Source organism: Balaenoptera ricei, chromosome 1 (genome assembly GCF_028023285.1).
Source record: "Balaenoptera ricei isolate mBalRic1 chromosome 1, mBalRic1.hap2, whole genome shotgun sequence".
Classification (NCBI taxonomy): domain Eukaryota; kingdom Metazoa; phylum Chordata; class Mammalia; order Artiodactyla; family Balaenopteridae; genus Balaenoptera; species Balaenoptera ricei.
The window spans coordinates 106,009,492-106,022,614 of record NC_082639.1 but is presented as its reverse complement, the minus strand read 5'-3'; the positions used below and the strand labels follow the sequence as shown (position 1 = coordinate 106,022,614).

The window sequence follows — 13,123 nt, the reverse complement described above, 5'->3', positions numbered from 1 at the left end:
ACACTTGTTGTTATCTGTCTTTTTAATTATAGCCATCCTAGTGGGTGTGAAGTGATAGCTTACTGTGGTTGTGATTTGCATTTCCTTCATGGCTGGTGTTGAGCATCGTTTCATGTGCTTATTGGCCACTTATATATCTTCTTTGGAGAAATGTCTATTTAGATTTGTTATCCATTTTATAACTGGGCTATTTGTATTATTATATTATGTATATTGTATTTTAATTTTTGTTGTAAGAATTCTTTATATAACCTAGATATAAGTCTCTTAACAGATACATGATTTGCAAGTATTTTCTCCCATTCTGTGGGCTGTCTTTTTACTTTCTTGATGGTATCCTTTGAAGCCTAGATGTTTTTAATTTTGATGAATTCCAAACTATCAATTTTTTCTTTTGTTGCTTGTGCTTTTGGTCATATTTAAGAAATCTCTGCTTAGCCCACATCACAGAGATTTACTCCTATGTTTTATTCTAAGAGTCTTGTAATTTTAACTCTTATGTTTTGAGTTCATTTTTGTGTATGGGATGAGGAAGGGGTCCAACTTTATTCTTTTGCATCTAGATATTCAGTTGTTCCAACACAATTTACTGAATTAAGTGTTTTTTATATCTGACTCATTTAATCTTTAAAACAACCTTTCAGGTAGGTCCTGTTAATTACCCCAGAGAGGAAAGAAAGTTTAAGTATCTTGCCCATGTTCACTCAGCTACTGCATGGCAAGGGTGAGAATTGAATCTAGGCAGTTTGACCCCAGAGGCCATGCTTCAACCATGAATTAACTCTTTCACCTACTTGTCTTCTCACCTACCTACATAGTGACAGGTAAGAACTAAAATAGTTAGTCAGTCATAAAAAGAAGACATTTTATTTCTTATATATTGTGGATATGTTGAAATGCTTCTGCTTTCTTAATTTGTCTGTGGTTGGTGAATTCAGTTAGTTGTAGCACTGGCAAATATAAATTCAAGGTCAGTTCAAGTCCTTATAGTTTGGCTACAAAGTCTTCATCACCTCCTTGACACCCTAGTCAACCATATTTAGTCACCAGGGAGATCAAGTTAGGGGGACGATGACCAATAGCAGTTCTGGAACACCACCAGACCACACAGGTTCTAACGGCGGTGGGCCAGGACCCCTTATTTCCCTCCTACACTCTAAAACTATCTATGACTTTTCTGAAGAATGTTTCCATTTAAGAGCACTAGACTAGAAACACAGACCTCAGTTATTGTTCAAGGACTGTACTTTCTGGATCTGTAGATTTGCCCTCACTTTATCATAATTATGGGTCGGCTTAAACAGTTCAACATTTACTGACTCATTAGTCCATTTGTAAGACTTTCATGTGATTAAACAGATATAGGAGTAATATGATTAAGTTTTTAAAAAATCTGAGTCTATAAAATTTTTCATAGCCTTTCTCAAGCTTACAGCTTACTTAATGACTCATCTGCTTGAATGGACTGAGTACCAAACACCTAGAGAAACAGAATTCTCTTCAGTCAAGCTCTCAATTATCTCCATCTTCTACAAAGTGATTTCCTTTGCTCTCTGGGTAATTTTTTTGGTTACTTGGTTCATACTCATTTACATGACTGCTACTGTATTCAGAGAAACCAGCCATGTTCCAGTGTAACAGAGCAGATGTCGAATACCACAGTAGCTTGTGGTAAGGAATGAATAAAGCAAGGTGTGATTGATGTCTGTCCCACTCACCAGACTGTAATGCCCCCAAAGCAGGGACTCTTTCTTTTACTCACCTATACCAGTGCCTAGTATAAGACCCAATAAGTGTTTTGAGTAAGAGAGAGAAACTTAAGGGACATTTTGAAGAGGGCAAATACTTAGTCACATGTATTTCAAATAAGAGGATGATCAGTGAACTTTCTCTCTTGTTTTAAAGCTGGTAGTCTTCTATTTTAATAGCTAAGAGATTTGGTAGCAAGGAGAGAGCAAGAAAAAGCCCAATGTATAAATTATAGAGGAACATTCTATGGGCAGTTAGGGTGAAGTTTGGTGTGCTAGTTTCATTTTTCATGAAAGGGAGAAATCAAGCGGAAGGAAGCAATGCTGTTAATGTGAAGAGGAGGATGAAGAATTTGAAGGGTTGGTTAGTTAGTAATAATAGTTAGCAAGTTTAGTTAGTAATAATGCCACCCCATATTCAGATAGCTTTTTATATTTATTTCTACCTGACTCATGATGTGGCACTTATAACAACCTAGAAAGGCAGGCTGGGCAGGTGCAGTCAGCCTCATTTTACAGATGAGGAAGCTACTTCAGAGTTTGTAATTTACCATGTATTAAATAGCTTATAAGCAGTGAGGTTGGAACTTGACCTGTATCTACAGACTTTTAAGTTCAATATTTTTTCTTATGTCCCTCCCACCACGCTGATTTTCCCAAGGAAAAAAAAAAAAGGAATTTAAATTTAATTAGGTAATCTTTTATCTGTTCTTCCCATTAACCTAGCATGGAGCTGGGGAAAATCTAATACCCTTGTTTTTTTAGAACGAGTAAATAGCTGTTCTGAGTAGACATTTATCTTCACTGGGATTTTATTTCATGAAAACAGTTTGAAATACTTGTGAGGTAACTATGAAGGCATGTCATTGGCATAATGAGTCATTTTAAGTGTCTGACTCTGCTTGAGGCAAGAGAAGACAGGAGATTGGGGGATTTTTATATGGTGAGTCTTGGGTTGACCAGCTGCTGGCTACTGAATTGAAATAATGAAGTCAGTCTGTTCTGATGACCATGCCCTGTGGAGAAGAGCAGATCACACCATCGGTATGAGAATTTATCATTTTCTCTGTTCTTGTCTTACTAGGTTTTGAAGGGGTCACCTGTGAGCGGAATATTGATGACTGTCCTAATCACAAGTGTCAGAATGGAGGGGTTTGTGTGGATGGGGTCAACACTTACAACTGCCGCTGCCCCCCTCAGTGGACAGGTATGTACGGTGTGACAGATCAGTCAGAATGGGGCATAAGTTGGTAACCAGAGGCATTCTGTTACTGAAGTGGGCATCTTTTACAAGGGTCTCTGTGCTACATCATTGGGTATAGTGCGAACCCCATATGTTCCCCCATGTTCACTTAAAGGAAGAAATATTTTCACGGGTATTTATTGGGCAGCTGATGTGAACTCAGCACCATGCCAGGTGCTGTGGGAGATATGAGAAAGAACATTATTGAAAGACTCTGAGGTTATTATCTGGTAAAACAGCACATTGCCTGGAACATAGTAGATGCTTATTAAGTATTTGAGAGGAAAGGAACGTACTTAAATGCAAAAATATAAATGTTCTTACCATATACACACAAAAAATGGTAACTGTGTGAAGTAATGGATGTGTTAACTGATCTTATCGTGGTAATCATTTCACAATACATATGTATATCAAATCATCATGTTGTACTCCTTAAACTTACACAAATGTTATGTTAAATATAGCTCAATAAAGCTGGAAAAGAAGAAGAAGCTACAACTTGTCAAGTTTTGGTATAGTATCAAAGAATATTCATAATTATATGAAAAGGTTATTAAAATGCTCTTCCTTCTTCCAACTGAAAAAAAAATGAAAATAAATTATGCAGGCTGCGAGAGTTCAGAGCTTATTGTTTGTTCACAGACAGAAATCTATCTCATCTTATTGTCATGTCCTATAATTATGCAAAGGGTTGGGCAGGTCCTCTTGATGACATTATTTTTACGACACCCATCTACATTGCTATTTTTTCCTTTTTTGTATCCCTTTTTGCACACAGATTTTTCTGCCTCTGACATTAGAAGAGTAGTCTTGCTTAAATTTACAACCTCTTGGAAGTTTCTAATGTTGTCTTAAGCAGATTTTCCTCTTATTTTTGAAATTAAGTGAGTTTATGCAGACATTTGGTTCCAGTTTCTGTTTATATCTATTTATCTGACTGAAAGTGGAGACAAGTAAGAACTGATTAAGTGATTAAAACTGAGCCTTTTTGAGAGAAGTTGATTGATTTAATGTGGAAACCCAAGAATAAGTTAATGTTATAAGGAAGAAACTCCAATACCAGTGAAGGATTGTGCCCAGCAAAGAAGTCTTGAAATTGGATTGCTGTTGTTACTACCTGGTATTCCTTAGAGTCTCCGAATTGCCTTCCCTCATCTGCAGCAGCTAATTATTTAGAGTACTCTTTAGAGCTGTAGACTTAGGAATAGAAAAAGATTAAAAGGCTTTAAAACTTCAATAATACGATTTCCTGGAAGGGCACACATTTCTGCTTTTAATCCCCAAACTGTCTTTTTTTTTTTTTTTTTAAGATACTTTCCCACTGGGTTTACCTAAAATTGGACTTCCCCTAGAATTTCTTCTTGATTTCTTGATCCTAGGACTTTACTCCCAACCCTCTGCTCTTTCTGTCATAGTCTCTGTTCTCTTTAGCTTTTGCCATTTCTCTGGTGATTTTTTTCATAGGCCATTTTTTTTTCCAACTTAAAAAGATTACTGTAAAGTTAATTATGTGACAAATAGTAACTGGAAAGATTTGAATTTTTCACTTTTTAATGATCCTCACAGTGGTATTGGGCAGGATGAGATACTTGTTAGGAACTTGACCCCATTCTAATCTCTCCCTTGCCCTGTGGGAGAGAGTGGCTCTGTGTGGTACCAAGGCTCCTGATGCCAATGAAGATTAAATGATAATTGTGATTTCACTGCTGATTTTTCTTTGATAGCACACTCAGTTTCCTGCTTTGATATTAATTAGGAAGGTCCAGTCTTGGGGGAAAGTTTCCCAGTGAAATGATATTTTACCAAAATTTCTTACCCCAGGGTGTTTAGTAAATACCTTTTTTCTATGAAAGCCCTTAGAAGATGTTTCTTTTTCCACGTGCTTTTGTATTTTTTCTAGAGGGGATGGCAGAAACGATAGATAAGTTCAATGTGTCAGTATTTATTTCTTTTGATCTGCTGTCATTTAAAATACCCTCAGTCTTTGGTTTCCCACCACAGGTTTCCTTCCTCTTTTTCACTGATGCCAATCTTTGACTTCCAGTGACGGCCTTGTTTTTTTTTTTTTTTTACTGTCCCGATGACCAACAGGATAAAGTCCAAGGTCCTTCCTTCATTATGTGAAGTCCTCCCTGGCCTCAGCCCCATCTGCTTCTTCGGCAATAAGAACGGCTTCCTGTATCAGCCACGTCCTATGTCCTTGTTCACACCATTTCTTTTCTCTGGATTTCCCTTCTCCACTCCTCTCCCTATAGTCCTCACCATTTTTGCCTGCCTGGCTCAGATCAAGTGGGTACCACCTTCAGGAAGCCCCCCCGTGCCCTCTCTCTCTAGGCTGAGCTAAGTGTTACCCTCTGGGCTCCCTAACTACCCCATACATTCCTCTGTGATAATGCTCACCACATTAATATTAGCATTATTATATGCTTGAGGTGAGGGAATGGGGTCACTGAACTGTTGATGATGTCAGTTACCAGAGCGCTTTACAGACCTTTGTTGTCAGTAGCGTATAGCTGAGCTTGTTCCTGATCCCAGCCCCAACCTCATTCTGAGAAGAATAGAAAGAAAATTTGGGGTTGTAGTGTTCCTATTGATACTGACATTAGAGCTGTAAACAAAGTCACATTAGTATTTTCTGCCTTATACAAATTAAAGAAATGAATGGGGCTGGGAGCTGAGAGTTAACTCATGTTTATTAGCACCCAAATAATGAGCTAATTACAGTGTTTTATTTTATGTAATCTTCGCAATAACTGTATGAGGGGTAGAGTTTTTTTTTAATATTACTTTTACAGATGATAATGGATATTCAGAAGGGTTAAACAATTTACTCAAGGCACATAGTGGTTGGATTAGGGTTTGAATCTAGGCTTGCTGAACTACAAGTCTGCTCAAATCTGTGGTCTTTTTTTTTTATACAAATTGACTCTATGGGTTATCTTTAAAAATTTTTTTATTTATTAAGGACTTTATTTTTTAGCAGATTGAATGTTCAAATTATAGTTTTATTATTCTAGGACATGGTGACTTATTCTTTGTGTGTGCGTGTATGTGTGTGGGTGTGTGTTCATGTTCCTGGTTACTTTGAGATTAGAAGTTAATATTAAGTAAGTGTTTTATATTCAGTCTGGTGGTTTTTTCACTATACCTAAGAGCCTTATTGCAACTTTGTTCAGAATTCCCTTTACAATTTTCAGCTGCAGAGTTGAAGCATTCGAAGCATGAACTGTTTGGTCTGGCTTTTGACAAAATAGAGAAGGAAGGGTTTGAGCAGGCTACTAGGAGAGGAAATGAAGTTGCCAGCTATCTGAAAAAAAATGGGTGGGATTATATAGCTAAAAAAACCTAGGTATCAATTTGCAGTAAATGGAGATTTGGGAATTGGCCACATTTTTAATGAGAAGAGCCTCATAGGTACCATGTTGTTTTCTAAGTACACCTACGTAGAAGGCTTGATCTTTTGCAGCAAGTTCTGGACTTCAAGATGACCAGAAATTTTTTCCAAGTCTACTCATGGTCTGATTTGGGATAAATGAGTCAGCTTCCCTTTCTTCGGAAGGTTTTATTTGCTATTCACAGAACTGATACCTCTTATTGGGAGAATAAATGGTGCAGTAGAAAACTTTTTGAGCTTTTCATTTATTTAGCAAACAGTTATCATGTAAAACATTTTAGGTCCATGCTGTTTGATATGGTAGCCACTAGGCACATCTTGCTCTCGAGCATCTGATATGTGACTGGTCCGAACTGAGATGTGCCTCAACTGTAAAATACCTGATTTTGAAGACTCAGTATGAAAAAAAAGTAAAATGTCTCACTAATAATGTTTTAAATATTGATTAGATGATAAAATGATAATGTATTGAATACATCGAGTTAAATAAAATATGTTAATTTCACCAGTTTCTTTTTCCTTTTTTAAAGTGCTATCAGAGAATTTTAAATGACAACTGTATCTCTCATGATAGTTCTATTGGACAACACTACTTTATTTTTTTTATTTTTTATTTTTATAACATCTTTATTGGAGTATAATTGCTTTACAATGTTGTATTAGTTTCTGCTTTATAACAAAGTGAATCAGCTATACATATACATATATCCCCATATCTCCTCCCTCTTGTATCTCCCTCCCACCCTCCCTATCCCACCCCTCTAGCTGGTCACAAAGCACCAAGCTGATCTCCCTGTGTTATGCAGCTGCTTCCCACTAGGTATCTATTTTACATTTGGTAGTATATATAAGTCCATGCCACTCTCTCACTTCGTCCCAGCTTAACCTTCCCCCTCCCCGTGTCCTCAAGTCCATTCTCTACGTCTGCGTCTTTATTCCTGTCTCCTGTCCTGCCCCTAGGTTCTTCAGAACCTTTTTTTTTTAATTTTTAGATTCCACATATATACGTTAACATACGTTATTTATTTTTCTCTTTCTGATTTACTTCACTCTGTATGACAGTCTTTCTGTCCATCCACCTCACTACAAATAACTCAATTTCATTTCTTTTTATGGCTAATATTCCATTGTATATATGTGCCACATCTTCTTTATCCATTCATCTGTCGATGGACACTCAGGTTGCTTCCATGTCCTGGCTACTGTAAATAGAGCTGCAATGAACACTGTGGTACATGACTCTTTTTGAATTACGGTTTTCTCAAGGTATATGCCCAGTAGTGGGATTGCTGGGTCGTATGGTAGTTCTATTTTTAGTTTTTTAAGGAACCTCCATACTGTTCTCCATAGTGGCTGTATCAATTTACATTCCCACCAGCAGTGCAAGAGGGTTCCCTTTTCTCCACACCCTCTCCAGCATTTATTGTTTGTAGATTTTTTGGTGATGGCCATTCTGACTGGTGTGAGATGATACCTCATTGTAGTTTTGATTTGCATTTCTCTAATGATTAGTGATGTTGAGCATCCTTCCTTGTGTTTGTTGGCAATCTGTATATCTTCTTTGGAGAAATGTCTATTTAGGTCTTCTGCCCATTTTTGGATTGGGTTGTTTGTTTTTTTGATATTGAGCTGCATGAGCTGCTTGTAAATTTTGGAGATTAATCCTTTGTCAATTGCTTCATTTGCAAATATTTTCTCCCATTCTGAGGGTTGTCTTTTCGTCTTGTTTATGTTTTCCTTTGCTGTGCAAAAGCTTTTAAGTTTCATTAGGTCCCATTTGGTTATTTTTGTTTTTATTTCCATTTCTCTAGGGGGTGGGTCAAAAGGATCTTGCTGTGATTTATGTCATAGAGTGGACAACCCTACTTTAGATGCAAAGATGTACTGTGTAGAAGCATCCTCTTTGATCCTGGGTGGTAGAGGGCTGGATGTGCAGCTATCCTCGAGGTGCCCTTGTGTTGGCCTCACTAGAGGAAAGTATGTTGACCTTGTTCTAGTGTGGTTTCCACATCAGTTGTGGACAGAACTGTGTCCTAGCCCAGTGCAGAGTGGTTTTACCTGACATGGTTGTCTAGAATAGTACTAATTTGTGCCTTCAAAGGCTACCACTCTTCTGAACAAACTAAAGCCCAGATGGAAGAAAGAAATCGGTGTTGGGAGTTGGGCAAATGGTTTACTTTTTTTTTTAAATAGGAATCTTGTTATAGAGATAAGTCGGTAGTTGGATGTTCCTTTAGGATATGTATGTATACCTTAGGATTTGAGGAAGCCTGAGCACAAATATCTTGACTATTACTGTATTTGGCTCCAAGCCATCTTATGAGAGAAGGTCTGCTCTGGCAGATATCCACTTAAGAAAAAAAGTTATAAAAGGTCCCCAAATTAATTGAAGCAGTGTAGATTAATGTTTTGTCTACATAGGTTGTTATTTGAATTTTCCTTTTAAAGGTTCATTTCCTTCAGAATTAAAGTTGACTCTAAACTCAACTCACAAATTCCTCTCTGGCAGCTTTTGGTTTTGGGTTCACTCCTAGGGCAGACATGATTTATTTTCCTGTGCAGAACCCAGAAATGTAATTTCAGCTTGGGCTTGGAATAGTGCTTTGGGACACTAAGCAGAAGTGAACAATGGAAGTTAGGTGGACATGAGTCAAATAAAACCAATCACATTTTCTCTCAGCTCTCCTTTATAGCATGATGAACCTAAAGTGTTAGTTAAGATTCCCTTTGCTGTCAATTGCTCCAACTTTAGCAAAAATTTTTGGCACAAATCACCAAGTACATACTGCCAGGGGTGCTCTCTGGGAACAGAGTCTTTTCATGGTGGTATTTTGATTTTGAACTCAGTGCTCCTATTTCAGACTTGCCTCTAGTTGGTACAAGTTGTTCTCTAGAATGAGGCTTTTCTCAAAATCACTTTTCTGTATTTTTAATACTATAGAAATGGAGCTTTTTGGTGAGAGTGGAAACTAAGTATATCTGAGACTGCAAAAGTCTTTTCATTTGTAGTCTGCATGGAGGAATGGAAAAATGCATCTCCCGTTTCAATTTCTCTGCTGTCAACTTGATTGTGGGGATTTGAAAATAAGCCTGTTTTTTTGAATTCTGCTCCCCTGCCCCCAACCCAACCTCAGTTTACTATCATTTGGGCAGACTGCCGGAGTGCTAACCTAAAGCACTGTCATCCCAGAGGTCTCAGAGCTAATTAGTGGTTGTGTTGGTGGGAACAGGAGTGAGTGGTTAGTGTGGCCCAATAAATGCAGGAGGTGAGACTGAGGGATCTTTTCTGCCCTCGTGGTCCATGACTCAATGTCTGGCTTTTGCTGCATCCCAGGAAAGATCCAGTTTCATTTCATGACTTTTCAAGCCCTCAGAGAATGTTTGTAATGTAGCTTCAATAACAGATATTTACTGATTAACTTACAGTTACGTACTATGCTCGATGCTATAAGAGACACAAAGAAGAAATATATCAATTCCTGATCTTTGAAGAATGGTCAAATTCACTAGGAAGAAATAAGAAAGTCAACACATAACCACAGTAGGAGTTGAAAAGTAGGAATGATCATGAGTTTGAAAGAAGCATGGATAGGAATTGGGGACCATCTAAGTCAGGGGTCCCCAACCCCCAGGCCAGGGACCGATACTGGTCCATGTTCTGTTAGGAACCGGACCGCATGGCAGGAGGTGAGTGTCGGGTGAGCGAGCGAAGCTTCATCTGTATTTACAGCCGCTCCGCATCACTCTCATTACCACCTGAGTTCCGCCTCCTGTCAGATCAGCGGCGGCATTAGATTCTCATAGGAGCACGAACCCTACTGTGCACTGCGCATGCGAGGGATCTAGGTTGCACGCTCCTTATGAGAATCTAATGCCCGATGATCGGAGGTGGAGCCGAGGCAGTGATGCCAGCACTGGGGAGCGGCTGCAAATACAGATTATCATTAGCAGAGAGGTGTGACTGCACAGAGACCATGATAAATCAGTTGCTTGCACACTCATATCAAAACCCTATCAGTGAGTGGCAAGTGACAATGAAGCTGCATCTTATGGAGTAGACTGGACATAAGCAACACACTTCGGGTGTCACTGTCTCCCATCACCCCCAGATGGGACCATCTAGTTGCAGGAAAACAAGCTCAGGGCTCCCACTGATTCTGCATTATAGTGAGTTATATAATTATTTCATTATATATTGCAATGCAATAATAATAGAAATAAAGTGCACAATAAATATAAGGTGCTTGGGTCATCCCAAAACCATTCCCCCGCCCTCCGGTCCTTAGAAAATTTGTCTTTCAAGAAACCGGTCCCTGGTGCCAAAAAGGTTGGGGACCACTGATCTAAGCCCTTGTTTGGGCGAGGGAGGAGATTGAGAAGAGTTAACTTCTATTTTAAAATCTGAGTAGTGGGAGAATGTGGGGACTGTTGACAGAGATAAAGAAATAGGCTAGAGATGGTGGTGAGTTTGAGGTGAGTTTTCCAAGTGAAAACATTCAGCAGTAAGACCTAGGAGGTCAAAATGGAGGTAGGGGCTAGAGACTCAGATTTTGAGTCTTATTTTTGGTTGCCTTGGAAATGTTCAAGTCTGTAAGGAACGTGTGTGGACTGAGAAGGCCAGAGGGTCTGGATCTTAAGTCTACACTTAAGAAGATTGATGAGGAAAGGGATCCAGGGAATGAAGGTGAGAGAAGGGGATGTGTAAGAGTTCGGAAGAAGCTCTGCCATTATAGCATCACTGAGTCAGGGGATGCATTTTAAGATTGTACCTTTGACTCAACTCTACATGCCCCTGTTATAGCGCCTGCAATATTATACTGCTCTTACTGTTTGATATGCTTATTACCTCACCTAATACACTCTCAGCCTCTGGGGAATTGGGAACTAGCCTTACTTATTTTGGCATTCCCAGGACCAATTTTAACGAATGATGGTTATTGAATGAATGACAACCTGGAGACTCAAATGCAAATAATAATTGCAGAGAGTTAGTCAGAATTTTTGAGGTCATTGGAAATCTTCTAAAATGGAGTTTCTCTATAAAGGAGAGAAGAAAGCCAGATTGCAAGAGGTTAAAGAGAAAAGTGGATATTGAGGGAGGAGTAAAAGGAGGAGTAGGAATAAATCACTTATTCAAGATTTTGTACAGGTAAAAAATGGGGAGACAGAGAGAGAGAGAGAGACGGGGCAGCAGGGCAGTAGCTTTAGGGACAGAAACTTCATTCATGTGACCGACCATAGAACCTTGGCTAGACAAAGAGTTAAGGCAGCTGGAAAAGGGTTGGTTAGTGAACTGGGTTATTTAGGAGTGGTTTACTCTTTCAAGTTTTAGTGGGGAAAAATTAAGTGAAATGGTTGTTGGGAATGGGAGAGAAGGGAGATTGGAAGTTATATTCAGAGAGTGGAAGTACCAGTTTGAGATCTTGGAGTTGGAACAATGAGTGTCTTATAATGAGATCCAGAATGTGAGTCTGTTTGTGATAATGAGTGGATGTGGAGGTCTGTTGAGTTGAGAAAACTAAGAACTCTTGGCTCAGATGACCTCATTGGTCCTCAACCCAGATGTTGATTTCATGGGAGATGGGAGAGCAAAGAATGAGAGGAACATAAACCATGTGCTTAAGTAATTCAAGGAAGTGGACGTTAGTCCATGAGGACAATAGATAGAGGTGAAATGGTTTAAATTATATTTAGTGTTTAGTGTTTTTAAAATTTTAAAAGATATACATGTTTAGAATAATTTGGATTTGCATTCATCTCTCTACTTTTTTCTGTCAAAAATGAAAGTATATCCTTTTCTGTGAGGTAAGGAATGAGCATACTTCTCTTAATCTTCTCTTCACTCTCCAGATTTTGTTCGTGTGATCTGGGATTTTAAAATTTGTATTATAGTATTATTATTACTGAAATTTAGTCTTACCCTTGTTCTTTAAAAATTATTGCTATGTATACTGTTTTAAAATCCAATTTATAACACTTTAGACTTAGTTCTCTGTATAAGTTGTTCTATGCTAACTACCAGTACATTTATATCACAACCGTCTCATTCCTGAGTTTTTTATTTTCACTTACTTTTTCAGTCAAATGAGTATATCTTTGAGAATTTTTTTACAGAAAAGCGACATGTTGGCATGTCTTCAGAGCTCTTGTATATATGAAAAATATTTTTTTAGTTTAGTTGCCTTCATACACAAATGGCATCTTCTATAGATACTGAATTCTTGGGTCACAAATTACATTGTTATGAAGTTCCTAGACATTGTTCCTTTGCTTCTTGTAATGAGTATTATAGGGAAGTCCAGTGTCTGCTCAGTCATTCTCTCTCTCCCTCTCTGTCTTTCTGTCTCTCCTTTCACCTCTCTCCTCCCTCTTTAAAATCAGAACTTTAACCAATATTGGTATAGGTATATTTCCTATTATTTTTTCCTAGTCTTTTCGAGCCCTTTGGATCTGCAGACTTAGGTCTATTCTCACCTCAGAAAAGATTATGTTTCTCATTTGTTTTTGTGTCTTCAGGAACACCTATTACCTTTACACTAGGTCTTCATTCTTCCTCATAGCTAAAATCTTTTCTCCCTATATTTTAATCTGCTTGTTTTTTCCTTTGCATTTCACAAGAGCTTCCTAAGTTTTTCCTTCATACCTGATTTTTCTTCATTGTCAGTTCTGTCCTTTATCATTTTCAATTCTGATTTGTATTTGAACGGCATTCTTATATTTTTTTAAAAAAATTTT

General features: G+C 38.1%; 1 protein-coding gene across 1 annotated transcript in view; it reads left to right on the top strand.

Moving 5' to 3' along the window:
* The window catches only part of NOTCH2 (notch receptor 2), a 180,676-nt gene that overhangs the window by 95,665 nt on the left and 71,888 nt on the right, over positions 1 to 13,123 (top strand). Inside the window, exon 5 of the mRNA XM_059929082.1 lies at positions 2,833 to 2,955. Coding sequence (XP_059785065.1) covers positions 2,833 to 2,955 — 123 coding nt within the window. The remainder of the gene's footprint in view (positions 1 to 2,832; positions 2,956 to 13,123) is intronic.